Consider the following 15,287-nt stretch of genomic DNA (forward strand, 5'->3'; position numbering starts at 1 on the left):
TGGGCTATATTCCCCTTATAAGGGGAAAGCCAGTAAAAAGAAACCAGAACTTGCATCAGCTGTGAACAATAACTAAAAGACAGTCAAGCAGCTAAAGTAGCTCTAGAGAAGGCAAATGCAAATATTTACTGTAAAATTGCTGTCAAATTGTAAGTTATAGAGTGAGCAACGCCAGTTTTGTTGACCACACATTGCAAAGTCCTGCTGTGAGACTCTCGTTGAGAAGGCACTCAATTTGTGGGATTTATGATCTTTCCACCTCCTCTTCATCTCCCAGAGTACCCCAAGCACTGAAGGAGTAGGCAGAATGCATATTGGACTCTTGCAATGTATAGTTCTAGTGTCTGAATTATAATAGCCAATTGTCATCAAGCTTCCTAGACAATGAAATTATTAGATACGACAATAATTTGTTTTTATACAGCACAATTAATAAAACATCCCAAGATGTACAGAGGCAGAGAGGTCAAATCTAGGGTGTGCTCTGATGACTGTCAAAAGAAAAGCATTACTGACAAAGACAGCATTCATTGCCCATTCGTAAAATTTCCCTTCAAGTGGTGGTCAATTGCCTCCTTGAAACATAGCACTCTGTGTGCATATATACTCACATTGTTGTTAGGGAGTGAGTTTCAGGATTTTCACCCTGTAGCTGTGAAGAAATGGTGCTTACAGTTCCAGGTCAGGATGTTATTAGGCTTGGAGGGGAACTTGAAGATGATGATATTTTAAGGTGTTTGCTGCCTTCGTCCTTCTAGCTGATAGAGGTTGCAGGTTTGAAAGGTGCAGCCCAAGGAGCCTTTACAAGTTGGTGCATTGCATGTTAAAGATGATAGATACTATTGAACATAAGAACATAAGAAATAGGAGCAGGAGTAGGCCATCTAGCCCTTCGAGCCTGCCCCGCCATTCAATAAGATCATGGCTGATCTGTCGTGGCTCAGTTCCACTTTCCCGCCCTCTCCCCATAACCCTTAATCCCCTCTCTTATCAAGAACCCATCAACCCGCTTCTTAAAAATATTTAGCGAGGCAGCCTCCACCACTTCAACGGGCAGAGAATTCCAGAGATTCACCACCCTTTGAGTGAAGCTAAACCGCCCCCCCTTTATCTTGAGGCTGTGCCTCCTAGTCCTACTGTCCTTTCTGAGCAGGAAGAGTCTCTCCACCTCTATCCTATCCATCCCATTCATCATCTTATATGTCTCAATGAGATCTCCCCTCATTCTTCTAAACTCTAACGAGTCCAAGCCTAGTTTATTCAGCCTCTCCTCATAGCTCAACCCCCTCAACTCCGGCATCAGCCTAGTAAACCTCCTCTGCACTCCCTCCAAGGCCAAAATATCCTTGCGTAAATGCGGCGACCAAAACTGCACGCAGTACTCCAGCTGCGACCTCACCAGTGCCCTATACAGCTGCAGCAAGACCTCCCTACTTTTATATTCAATCCCCCTCGCTATGAAGGCCAGCATCCCATTAGCCTTCCTGACCACCTGCTGCACCTGCAGGCTGGGTTTTTGCGACTCATGCACAAGGACCCCGAGGTCCCTCTGCACCATCGCCTGCTGCAGTTTTTCGCCACATAAGTAACAGTCCTTCCTACCATTATTCCTACCAAAGTGGACCACCTCGCACTTGCCAACATTAAATTCCATTTGCCAGATCCTGGCCCATTCGCCCAGCCTATCTAGATCCTTCTGCAGACTCTCCACACCCTCTGCGCAATTTGCCTTTCCACCAATCTTGGTGTCATCAGCAAATTTCGACACCATACACTCGGTTCCCTCCTCCAGATCATCTATATAAATGGTAAATAGCTGAGGGCCCAGCACCGACCCCTGGGGCACTCCACTAGTCACCAACCGCCAATCCGTGAAGACTGTTCTATCACATTCCTGTCCTGTGTTTTGTACATTGCGGAGAGGCTTTAGAGAGTTGGGAGGTGAGTTATTTGCTGAAGGATTCCCAGGCTCTGATCTGTTCTTGTAGGCACAGTATGGATATGGCTAGTCCAATTAAGTTTCTGGTTAATTGTAACCCCAGCATATTTATGGGAGATGCAGTGATAGTAATACCATTAAGTATCAAGGAGAGAATGCTCTTGTTGGAAATGGTTATAGCCTGGCAATGGTGCCAGGCTATAACCATTTGAGTGGAGTGAATGTTACTTGCCACTTATCAGCTTAAGCTTTAATGACATCTATGCAGGCAGAATGCTTCAGTATCTGAGTAGTTGTGAATGGTACTGAATATTTTGTAATCACCAGCGAACATCCTCACTTGTGGATTTATGATAGAGACAAAGTATTGATAAAGCAATTGAAGATGATTGGGCCTTGGGCACTATCCTGAGGAATTATTGAAAAGATATATCCATCATAAGGTTAGAAGTGGGGATGTTTGCCAGTAATTGCACAATTCAGCACCATTAGTGATTCCTCTGATACTGCAGCAGTCCATGCCCAAATGTAGCAAGACCCAGACAATATCCAGGCTTGAGCTGGGAAGTGGTAAGTAACTTGCATGCCACATAAGTGCCAGGAAATTACCATTTCCAACATGAGAGAATGTAACCATCATCCTTGACATTCAATGGCATTACCACTATCAACATCCTAAGGTTACCATTGACTAGAAACTGAACTGGACCAGCCATATAAATACAGGTGGTTCCATGTGACAGGTCAGAGGCTAGGTATCTTGCGGCGAATAACTCTTCTCCTGACTTCCCAAAGCCTGCCAACACATATATGGCACAAGTCAAGAGTGTAATGGAATTCTAGCCATTTGTCCGGATGAGTGCAGCTCCAACACCGACCGAGCAGCTGAACGCCATCTTGGACAAAGCAGCCCGCTTGATTGCTATCGCATTCATAAACATTTATTCCCTCCACCACTAACATACAGTGGCAGCAGTGTTTACTATCTACAAAATGCATCCCAAAAACTTAAAGTTCCTCAGATAGCACCTCCAAAACCCCCAACTGCTACCATTCAGAAGAACAAGGGCAGCAGATACAAGAGAGCTCCACCACCCAGAAGTTTCCCTTCAAACCACTCACTACTCTGACTTAGAAATATCTTGCTGTTCCTTAACGGTTAATGGAACATCTCACATGGTACTTGACATTATAGGCAACTGAGCACAAAATAGAATCCACATTGCACATACAAGCCTAGCTGTGGAAAGAAAGTCTGTAGTAGGTCACTTTATTTCTGCTTTCTTAATATCTTAATATTGTCTTTCCACTAAGTGTATTCACTGATCGAGGTTAATGCATCAGTTTAATAATGTGTGACTTCTGCAATGTGGGTTATTTTACTGTTAAGCAACCTGATGCAGAGCACTTTCTGATCTGTACAAATTCATTTCATTACCTCACAAAGCAAAAATTAATGTTATAAAGTTTTGCTAGTTTAAGAAATGTACATCAAACATACTGCTCTCTCCAGATGTTTTTCAATCAGTGAGTGCCTGCCTCTTAGTTCCAGTCAGTCTATCTTCTGTCATCATAGATGAGAAATGAAACTCATGATATGGAGCACTGCAATTCAGAGCAAGAATGTACTGCGCTGCCTACTTTGTGTCATATGCTGTTTAGCGATTTCTTTTCTTGAGATGTTTATTGAAAATTTTCTTACTTTACATAGCAAACAAACACAGTTACAAATCCACACAGTGTTCATGTGTACATTCCAATGTGACTGGGCACAGGGTTCCCCGTAGCCAGGGCGCAAGTCCTTGGAAACCCTGGCTCCCACCCTGCCCAGGTCCCATCTGATTGCACCTGTAGTGCAATAATATCAGAACAAAAAGGCAGAGGAACACTGCTGGAGAACCAACTGAGCACCCAAGCAGCCCAGGCAATAAACTAGTGAGCAGAGAAAAGAAAGACAGACAGTGAAGGAGAGAGAAGAAAGAGAGTGAGAGGGAAAAAAGTTCTCTTGTTGGTCCTCACACCGCGGCAGGATGGGAGGGCATAGTCAGGTAAAGGTCAAGGATGCATCCACCAATTGGTGGTGGTGGTGGCAGTGGTGGATCTTTGAGAGCACCCGGGGTCCTGGGGCCATCGGGTATCTACTCACCCGGCGTCAACTGCAGCCTTCCAACATGCGCTATAAATGGTTGCTAGGTCTTGCAGTGGACCCATGTAGCGTGCACCTCATCTTCTTCAGCTTAATGGTATCTACCACCTCCTTCATCCGCTGTGAATGCACCGGGGGTGCACCTGATTTCCACCTAAATAGGATTAGTCATCTTGCCAGGAGTATAATGAAAGCTACAAAATCCATTTGAAATATCGGCAGCAGTGGATTTGAAGGCACGGCCCCAAACAGGACAGCCTGGAGTGGATGCACTTGTGTCTCGATCTAGTGTTGCTGCAATCGATGCCCAGTAGTTATAGAATGATGTTCAAGCCCAGAATACTTGTTAGAGGGTGACCGGAGCTTGCTGGCACCATTCACAAATGGAGCTATTCCCGAGTACGTTCTAGAGAGTCTAACCCTAATTAAATATGCTCTGTAAAGGAGTTTACATCGTATCGCATCCAGCTTGGCACATATTGAGGAGGAGTGTACTCGATGCAGCACCATGTCCCAATCCTCCTCTGAGAACTCCTCCCCCCAAATCTCATTCCCATAAAAATTTAACCACTGATAGAGTTTTGTTCAGACAGAATTTGGGAATAAAGAGCAGAAATGATATCACGCATAGCAATAGAAGGCATTAAGAAGATGTCAATGGAGGCACGAGTTGGGAGCGTCAGAAATTGAGGTTCGGCCCTGTGCACAAAGTTTTGAATTTGCAAATATCTGAAAAAGTGTGTTGTAGGTAAAGCAAACTTACCCACCACCTGCTAGAATGATGCAAATACACCGTCCATGTACAAGTCCCAGATTATTCTGATCCCGTGCTTAGCCCATATGTTGAAGGCACTATCCAAAACAGATGGATACTGGGGAGGCCTGCAAGCAGCCTGAAACCCAAAGTAGTGTCTAAATTGCATCCAAATTCTAAGAGTTGACTTGACAAGTGCACTCCTAATAAACTGGGAGGAGGGAAAATTTACCAGGGAACTTACCAAGGCAGCCAAGGAAGATGGAGCACAAGAGAATAATTCTAACTGCAGCCAACAAGGAACCTCCAGTTGCCTCTCTCTCTGCATCTATCACACTATCGCTTTCATTTTGATTGCCCAATAATAAAATAAAAATTTGGGCAATCCCATACCCCCTCCTGATTAGGGGGACTGTCCTCCGCATTTTTGGGTTTTTCCTGTTCCAGACAAAGCTTGAAATGAACCAATCAAGTCTGTGAAAAAAGGATTTGGGAATGAACACTGGGATTCACTGAAAGAGATATTAAATCCTAGGTAGTATATTCATCTTCACAGCATTGATACAGTCCGCCAATGATAATGGGAGGATGGACCAACGTTTGAGCTCCTGTTCAGTCCGCCCCATGAGTGGAGCAAAGTTAGCTCCAAAGAATCCACTAAATTTGCTAGTCACTTGCACTCTCAAGTAAGTAAACTTACCCCAAAATTGCCTTGTGACGACCTTGAAAGGCAGGGTGTGGAGCGGGAGGCTACCGGCTCTACATTCAAAGGAAGGAGCTCGCTGTTACTCAAGTTAAGCTTGTGCTCTGAAATAAGACTTTGGGAATCGAGTTGGATGGGTCGCTGACATACAATAGTAGGTTGTCCGCATACAGCAATATTCTCTGCTCGATTCCCTCCCGGCCAATCCCCACCACTCGTTTGCTGTTGCAAAAAGCCAGAGCAAAAGGTTCAATAGCATTGGCAAATAACAGGGGAGAGAGGGGGCATCCTTGCCTGGTGCCCCAGGACAAAAGGAAAAACCTGAATCCATATTGTTTGTCTAGACTGAAGCTAGAGGGCGGAGTACAGTATTTTGATCCAGGAGGTATGTTTTGGGCCAAACCTGAACCTCCCGAGAGCACAAAATAACTAATCCCATTCAGCCCGATCAAGCACTTTTTCAGCGTCCAGCAAGATTAACGTCTCTGTTAGCTTGGAGGTGGCAGGCACGTACATAATGTTAAACAGCTGTCAAATATTCGAGTACGTATGTCTATTTTTAATGAATCCAGTCTGGTCAGGTGAGATGATAGAGGGCAGAATATTCTCCAAGCGAATGGCCAGAATCCAACTTAGTGGGATTGTGTTTACTTGATTCAATACCCTTACCTATCTGATTGTAACCTGAGTATCTACAGCAATGACTGTCCTTCTTGACCTTGTATCAAGTCCCACATGGCTTTTGCTAGGGCCCCTCTTCGTTACCTATTTATTGCACCTTGGTGAGTTCATTCAAAGTATGGAATCAACTTCCATATATAGAGTGGTTTTACACAAGCTCAGATACTGAGCTTGAGAATGAAATGTTTACTTCATTGCTGCAGGGCAATATGGGGTAGAAAATCATTTGATTCCTTTTGCAATGTATTGTGCTTACCAACTGTGAGGTCCAAGACCAGCTTAAAGTTGGACCTCTGGTCTCATGGCCATTATACAAGTAAGCTGCTAACAGTAACTCAGAGGTAAGTCCTGAGGACAACAAGGAGCTAGCATTGATTAGGCCATTGTGGAGTTGGGAGGAGTGTTCCCTCCTGGTTCCATGGGAATGATTTCTATAAAATGAAAAAATAACTTACTTTTTTGGCAATAGCCACTCCTTAGGCCACAGCAGCTACTAAAATGTTCTGAGCAGAACAGGCACCGCTCCTGTTCATCCCAAAGCAATTTCTATCGGGGGGCCCAAAGTAAGTAATAACCCCCTAATTTACTTAAGAGGTCTGATGCCTATTTTGTAAAAATTGCCTTCACCAATTTGGGCTTGAATTTTAGTTTTAGCTATACTTGAGGTGCAGGATGTTGGGGCTTTCAATTTCTACCATCGTATTTCTTTATTCCCTGCCTCCTTCCTTCCAATCTTCCCAATACAATCAGGGAGTTGAAGGACACATTCCACCACAAGGGTTTATGCTTCCTTTGCGTTAGAGTGCAAAATCAGAATTTATTTTTTAGGTAGAATATTGTGCTTTGAGTCAGTTTCTATTAACTGAAGAGGCATTTTAATTAACTCCTATGATCATTCAAGTTCTTAATGATATAGTGAAGCTTTATATTTTTCATTTTTCTATAAAATGTATCTGGAATTGAAGAATCTAAAGATGATCATGAAACCATTGCCGATTGTCAGCAAAACCCATCTGGTTCACTAATGTCCTTTAGGGAAGGAAATCTACCGTCCTTAATTGGTCTGACCTACATGTGACTTCAGAGCCACAGCAATGTGGTTGACTCTGAACTGCCCTTGGATAACTAGGGATGGGCAGTAAATGCTGGCCAGCCAGTGATGCCTGTGAATTTTTAAAAAATTGCAGAACTGTTCAAGGTTGACAAAAACGATGTTTATTTACAGTTAAATTCTGTGCATCTTCCATTCATTAGAGTTATATTCCTGTAACCATCAGTATGTCATCCATGGCTCAATTTGTAGCATGCTAACCTCTGCTGCACAAGATTTTGGGGTCAAGTTCCACTCCAAGCCTTAATTTATTGTGGAAATTTATCATGTGTGAATTAGCAAAATGCCTACATTACAGCAGTTACTATGAGCTGGATTTTGCTATTGAAGCAGGTAGCTCGAGTCTGGAAACCTCAGCTACTAGGACTAGAGGGCATAATGTCAGACTAAGGAGGTGGGGCGGGGGGTCACCCATTTACACAAGATATGAAGAATTTCTTCTGAGGATGATGAATCTATGGATTTCTTTACTGGATCGTTAAGTATGTTCAAGGCTGAGATAGACAGAATTTTAATCAGAAAAGGGGTTAAGGACCATAGAATCCCTACAGTCCAGGAGGCCAGTGGGCCCATCAGAGCTCTGTCACAGTTATCCCACATATTTACCCTGATGATCCCCCTGATGCTAAGGGGCAATTTAGAATGGCCAATCCACCTATTCTGTACATCTTTGGACCCTGGGAGGAAACTGGAGCACCTGGAGGAAACCCACACATGTCAGCATGTGAGCAGGAAGTGTCTCCAGCTACAGCTCTTGGAAGCGCAAATTTGAGCTGAAGTGGCAGCTGAAGACACTGTGGAGCATCCACAAGTCAGAGTATCATGGATGGCATGTATAGAGAGATGATAACACCACAGGCAGGAAAAGAATGGGTGACCATCAGACACAGTCAGAGAGATAGACAGGTAGTGCAGGAATCTCCTGTGGCCATTCCCTTGCAAAACAGATATACGGCTTTGGATACTGTGGCCATTCCCCTGCAAAATAGAATGGCTTTGGATACTGTTGAAGCAGCAGTAGCCAAACTTGTTGCACCACGGTTGGTTCTGCTGCAGAGGGGAGGGGTAAAAAGCGTGCCAGTGCAATAGTTATAGGGGATTCAATTGTAAGGGGAATAGACAGGTGTTTCCGTGGCTGCAAACAAGATTTCAGGATGGTATGTTGCCTCCCTGGTGCGAGGATCAAGGCGGCTGCAGGACATTCTGAAGGGGGTGGACAAACAGCCAGCACGTTGTACACGTTGGTACAAATGATATAGGTTAAAAAGAAAGGATGAGGTCCTAAAAGCAGAATACAGAGAATTAGGAAAGGAGTGATCTCAGGATTACTACTGATGCCATGTGCTAGTCACAGTAGAAAGGACAGGATATATTGGATAAATATGTAGCTGAAGAGATGGTGTCAGAGGGAGGGTTTCAGATTCCTGGGCCACTAGAACTGGTTCTGGGTTACACCTGGGTAGGACTGGGACTGATGTCCTGGGGGAATGTTTGCTAGAGCGGTTGGGAAGGGTTTAAACTAACATGCCACGGGATGGGAACCTATGTAAGGCGTCCAAGAAGGAAGGAGTAAGGAGAAAATGTGGGGAGAAGGTTCCAATTACATCAAAAATCAGGAAAAAATTTAAAAGGAAGGAGAACTCAGGAGATGTTATTAATGGAAGTGTTAGAATTCAAAAAGGTCTAAAAACTAGCAGAAGAGCACTTTATCTGAACGCATTCGAAACAAGGTAAATGAGTTGACAGCAAAAATCATTGCGAACAAGTATGATTTGATGCTCATTACAGAGACATGGTTACAGAATGGTCACGACTAGGAGTTAAATATCTGGGAGTATCAAACTGTTCGGAAGGACAGACAAGAACGTAAGGGAGGTGGTGTAGCTCTGATATTTAAGAATGACATTAGGGCAGTAGTGAGAGATGATATAGGTTCTATGAGAAAAAATGGTTGAATCCATTTGGGTGGAAATTAGAAATAGTAAGGAGAAAAATCACTGATAGGCATAGCGCATAGGCCACCAAATAATACCATCACTGTGGGACGAGAAATAAATAAAGAAATAACTGATGCATGTAAAAATGGTACAGCAATTATCATGGGGGATTTTAATTTACCATATCAATTGATCAAGCCAGGTTGGTCAAGGCACCCTTGAGGAGGAGTTCATAGAATGTATCTGCGATAACTTCCTTGAACAGTATATAATGGAACCTACGAGGGAGCAATCTATCCTAGATCTGGTCCTGTGTAATGAGACAGGAATAATTAATGATCTTGTAGTTAGGGATCCTCTCGGAAGAAGCGATCACAGTACTGTTGAATTTAAAACACAGGTGGAGTGTGAGAAGGTAAAAATCCAATTGTGCTTAAACAAAGGTGATTACAAAAGGATGAAGGAGGCATTGGCTAAGGTAGACTAGAAGCAAAAACTTTATGGTGGGACAATTGAGGAACAGTGGAGGACTTTCAAAGCACTCTTTCACAGTGCTCAGCAGAAGTATATACCTGTGATAAGGAAGGACTGTAGAAAAAGAGATAATCAGCCATGGATATCTAAGGAAATAAAAGAGGATATCAAACTGAAAGAAAATGTTTACAAAGTGGCAAAAATTAGTAGGAAACTAGAGATTGGGAAAGCCACAAAGAAAGCTATAAAGAAAAGTAACATGCATTGAGAGTAAACTAGGTCAGAATATAAAAACAGATAGCTAAGGTTTGTACAAATATAAAATGAAAAAGAGTGGCTAAAGTAAACATTGGTCCTTTAGACAATGAGAAGGGGATGTAATAACTGGAATTGAGAAAACGGCTGAGGCATTGAGCAGGTATTTTGTGTCGGTCTTCACAGTGGAAGACACAAATAACATGCCAAAAATTGATGACAGGAAAGCTTTGGCAGGTGAAGATCTAAAAACTATCATTATCACGGAAGAGCTAGTGTTGGGCAAGCTAGGGATATTTGATTTGATTAATCAGTGTCACATGTATTAACATACAGTGAAAAGTATTGTTTCTTGCGCGCTATACAGACAAAACATACCGTTCACAGAGAAGGAAATGGGAAAGAGTAGTGTTACAGTCAAAGATAGGGTGTAGAGAAAGATCAACTTAATGCAAGGTAAGTTCATTCAAAAGCCTGATTGCAGCAGGTTGGTATGTGACCTCAGACTTTTGTATCTTGTTCCCAAAAGAAGAAGGTGGAAGTGAGAATGTGTGGGGTCCTTAGTTATGCTGGCTGCTGTGGACCTGTTGTGGCTGTAGGCAAACTGTAGTGGATCTGGGTAATCAGGGAGGCTGGAATTGATTTGTGCCATGACTAACCTTTCGAAGCACTTTAAATTGATGGATGTCAGAGCCACCTGCCAATAGGGGCTTTAGCCACTAATGGGGCCAAAGGTAGACGAGTCTCCTGGTCTCAATGGAATGTACCCCAGGGTATTCAAAGAGATGGCGGGGGAAATAGCAAACGCACTAGTGGTCATTTACCAAAATTCGCTGGACTTTGGGTAGTTGCTGTAGATTGGAAAACATCAAATGTGATGCCACTGTTTTAAAAAGGGAGACAAAAGGCGGGTAACTATAGGTCGGTTAACTTAACTTTTGTGGTAGGGAAAATGCTTGAGTCTATCATCAAGGAAGAAATCGCGAGACATCTGTATATACCATTTACATAGATGATCTGGAGGAGGGAACCGAGTGCAGGGTGTCGAAATTTGCTGATGACACCAAGATTGGGGGAAAGGCAAATTGTGCGGAGGGTGTGGAGAGTCTGCAGAAGGATCTAGATAGGCTGGGCGAATGGGCCAGGAAATGGCAAATGGAATTTAATGTTGGCAAGTGTGAGGTGGTCCACTTTGGTAGGAAGAATGGTAGGAAGGACTATTACTTACGTGGCGAAAAACTGCAGCAGGCGACGGTGCAGAGGGACCTCGGGGTCCTTGTGCATGAGTCGCAAAAACCCAGCTTGCAGGTGCAGCAGGTGGTCAGGAAGGCGAATGGGATGCTGGCCTTCATAGCGAGGGGGATTGAATATAAAAGTAGGGAGGTCTTGCTGCAGCTGTATAGGGCATTGGTGAGGCCGCAGCTGGAGTACTGTGTGCAGTTTTGGGTGCCGCACCTGCGCAAGGATATTTTGGCCCTGGAGGGAGTGCAGAGGAGGTTTACTAGGTTGATACCGGAGTTGAGGGGATTGAGCTATGAGGAGAGGCTGAATAAACTAGGCTTGTACTCGTTAGAGTTTAGAAGAATGAGGGGAGATCTCATTGAGACGTATAAGATGATGAATGGGATGGATAGGATAGAGGTGGAGAGACTCTTCCCGCTCAAAAAAGACAGTAGGACTAGGGGGCACAGCCTCAAGATAAAGGGGAGGCGGTTTAGAACGGAGTTGAGGAGGAACTTCTTCACTCAAAGGGTGGTGAATCTCTGGAATTCTCTGCCCGTTGAAGTGGTGGAGGCTGCCTCGCTAAATATTTTTAAGAAGCGGGTTGATGGGTTCTTGATAAGAGAGGGGATTAAGGGTTATGGGGAGAGGGCGGGAAAGTGGAACTGAGCCACAACAGATCAGCCATGATCTTATTGAATGGCGGGGCAGGCTCGAAGGGCTAGATGGCCTACTCCTGCTCCTATTTCTTATGTTCTTATGTTCTTATTTCTTAAATTGTCCCATTGGTACAACGCAGCGTGGGTTCATGAAGGGGAGGTCATGTTTGACTAATTTGGTGGAATTCTTTGAAAATATTACATGCGCAGTGGACAATGGTGAACCTGTGGATGTGGTGTATCTGGATTTTCAGAAGGCATTTGACAAGGTGCTGCACCAAAGCTTGTTGCGTAAGATAAAGGTGCATGGTATTACGGGTAATGTATTAGCACAGATAGAGGATTGGTTAACTAACACAAAGGAAAAAGTGGGGGTAAAGGGGTGTTTTTATGGTTGTTGGTAAGTGACTAGAGGTGTGTCTCAGGGATCAGCGTTGGGACTGTAATTGTTTACGATTTACATAGATGATTTGGAATTGGGGACCAAGTGTAGTGTGTCAAAATTCGCAGATAACAGTAAGGTGAGTGGCAAAGCAAAGTATGCAGAGAACGCTGAAAGTTTGCAAAGGGAAATAGATAGTCTAAGTCTACTGAGGGTCTGGCAGTTGGAGCACAATGTTGGTACATGTGAGATCATCCATTTTGGTAGGAATAACAGCAAAATGGACTATTATTTAAATGGTAAAAAATTGCAGCATGCTGTGCAAAGGGACCTGGGTGTTTTGTGCAAGAATCTCAAGGAGTTGATTTGTAGGTGCAGCAGGTAATTAAAAAAGATAAATGGAATTTTGCCTTTCATTGCTAAAAGGATGGAGTTTAAAAACAGCGAGCTTATGTGGCAGCTGTATAAGGTGCTGGTGAGGTCACACCTGGAGTACTGCGCACAGTTTTGGTCTCCTTACTTGAGAAAGGATACACTGGCACTGGAGAGGGTGCAGAGCAGATTCACTTGGTTGATTCCAGAGTTGAGAGAGTTGGCTTATGAGGAGAGACTAAGTAGACTGGGTCTATACTCATTGGAATTTAGAAGAATGAAAGGTGATCTTATAGAAACATAAGATTATGAAGGGAACGGATAAGATAGGAGCAGGGAAGTTTTTTCCACTGGCAGGTGAAACTAGAACTAGGGGACATGGCCTCAAAATAAGGGGGAGCAGATTTAGAACTAAGTTGAGGAGGAATTTCTTCACTCAAAGGGTTACGAATCTGTGGAATTCTCTGCTCGGTGAAGCAGTTGAAGTTACCTCATTGTTTTTAAGGCAAGGATAGACAAATTTTTGAACAGTAAAGGAATTAAAGGTTATGATGAGCAGGCGGGTACAAAGAACAATACAGCACAGGAAACAGGTCCTTCGGCCCTCCAAGCCTGCGCTGCTCATGCTTCCAACTAGACTATTCGTTTGTATCCCTCCATTCCCAGTCTGTTCATGTGGCTATCCAGATAAGTCTTAAACGATCCCAGCATGTCTGCCTCTACCACCTTGCTTGGCAGTGCATTCCAGGCCCCCACCACCCTCTGTGTAAAATACATCCCTGTGACATCTGTGTTAAACCTTGCCCCCCCCGCCCCCTACCTTGAACCTGTGACCCCTTGTGTTTGTCACCTCTGACCTAGGAAGGAGTTTCCCACTGTTCACGCTATCTATGCCCTTCATAATTTTATACACCTCTATTAGGTCAACCCTCATCCTCTGTCTTTCCAGGGAGGACAACCCCAGTTTATCCAATCTCTCTTCATAGCTAAGACCCTCCATATCAGGCAACATCCTGGTAAACCTTTTCTGTACTCTCTCCAAAGCCTCTACGTCCTTCTGGTAGTGTGGCAACCAGAACTGGATGCAGTATTGCAAATGTGGCCTAACCAACGTTCTATGTAGGTGCAACATCATAAGCCAACTTTTATACTCTCTGCCCCGTCCTATAAAGGCAAGCATGCCATATGCCTTCTTCACCACCTTCTCCACCTGTGTTGCCACCTTTAAGGATCTGTGGACCTGCACACCCAGGTCCCTCTGCGTGTCTATGCTCCTGATGGTTCTGCCATTTATTGTATAACTCCCCCCTACATTAGTTCTACCACAATGCATCACTTTGCATTTACCTGGATTAAATTCCATCTGCCATTTCTGTGCCCAATTTTCCAGCCTATCTATATCCTGCTGTATTCTCTGACAATGTTCACTGCTATCTGCAAGTCCAGCCGTCTTTGTGTCGTCTGCATACTTATTGATCACATCAGCTACACCTTCTTCAAAATCATTTATATATATCACAAACAGCAGAGGTCCCGCTACAGAGCCCTGCAGATCACCACTAGTTGCAGACCTCCTGCTGGAAAAAGACCCTTCCACTGCTATCCTCTCTTCTATGGCCAAGCCAGTTCTCCACCCATCTAGCTAGCTCTCCTTTTATCGCTTGAGATTTAACCTTTTGCACCAACCTGCCACGAGGGACTTCGTCAAACACTTCACTAAAATCCATATAGACGACATCCACGGCCCTTCCCTCGTCAATTGTTTTTGTCACCTCCTCAAAAAAACTCAACCAAATTTGTGAGGCATGACCTCCCTCTTACAAAACCATGCTGTCTATCACTAATGAGATTATTCCATTCTAAATGTGCATACACCCTATCTCTAAGAATCCCCTCCAACGATTTCCCTACCATGGACATCAAACTCACTGGCCTATAATTACCTGGGTTATCCTTGCTACCCTTCTTAAATAACGGGACCACATTTGCTATCCTTAAATAATGGGACCACGTTTGCTATCCAAGCGGTAAGAGGTAAGTGGAGCTGAGTCCATAGAAAAATCAGCCATGATCTTATTGAATAGCGGAGCAGGCTAGATGGCCTACTCCTGCTCCTAGTTCTTATGTTCTTAAATGGCCTAATTCTGCTGCCAGATTGCATGGTTTTACAGCTGGATATCCTTTGTAAGCTATGCCAATTGTTAAGGTGAAGGAAAAATTTAGTTTCTTCAACCACTCTTAGAAAAGTACAATTTTAACTTTCCATTTAATTTGTTTTTTTATATTTGCCAGTTTTATTTTCTTTTAATTTTCATCATTTCTATTAGACCTGGAGAAAGTATTTGATGTGTAAAATACAGTACATCATAAACGTGTAATATTGGTAGATCTTATTTAAATTTCTACTGACTGGGGGATAAAAGAAACAAATGTGGTTATTTTGACAGCTGTATATGTTTGCTTATTTCTGATAATTTAATCTGTTCTCTTTTGCAGGTCTTCCTCTGTTTTCAAAGGTTTGCAGCTGATATAATTGGTATCAAGCTAAATAAAGCAGAGATCGAACAATCACAGGTATTGTAAAACTTCAATCAATGAATGAATTATAACATAAACCTAATGCTAATGCATTAAATGATTTAATTTTACTCAA

The 15,287-nt window shown here is 43.4% G+C and overlaps 1 protein-coding gene across 2 annotated transcripts in view; it reads left to right on the forward strand.

Moving 5' to 3' along the window:
• rab28 (RAB28, member RAS oncogene family) overlaps positions 1-15,287 on the forward strand; it is a 145,409-nt gene that overhangs the window by 109,161 nt on the left and 20,961 nt on the right. For both annotated transcript variants that reach the window (XM_080190052.1, XM_080190042.1), the window contains exon 6: positions 15,131-15,208. In XM_080190052.1, the coding sequence (XP_080046178.1) occupies positions 15,131-15,208 (78 nt within the window). The remainder of the gene's footprint in view (positions 1-15,130; positions 15,209-15,287) is intronic.

Source organism: Carcharhinus amblyrhynchos, chromosome 1, assembly GCF_965287045.1.
Source record: "Carcharhinus amblyrhynchos chromosome 1, sCarAmb.v2.hapA, whole genome shotgun sequence".
Classification (NCBI taxonomy): Eukaryota; Metazoa; Chordata; class Chondrichthyes; order Carcharhiniformes; family Carcharhinidae; genus Carcharhinus; species Carcharhinus amblyrhynchos.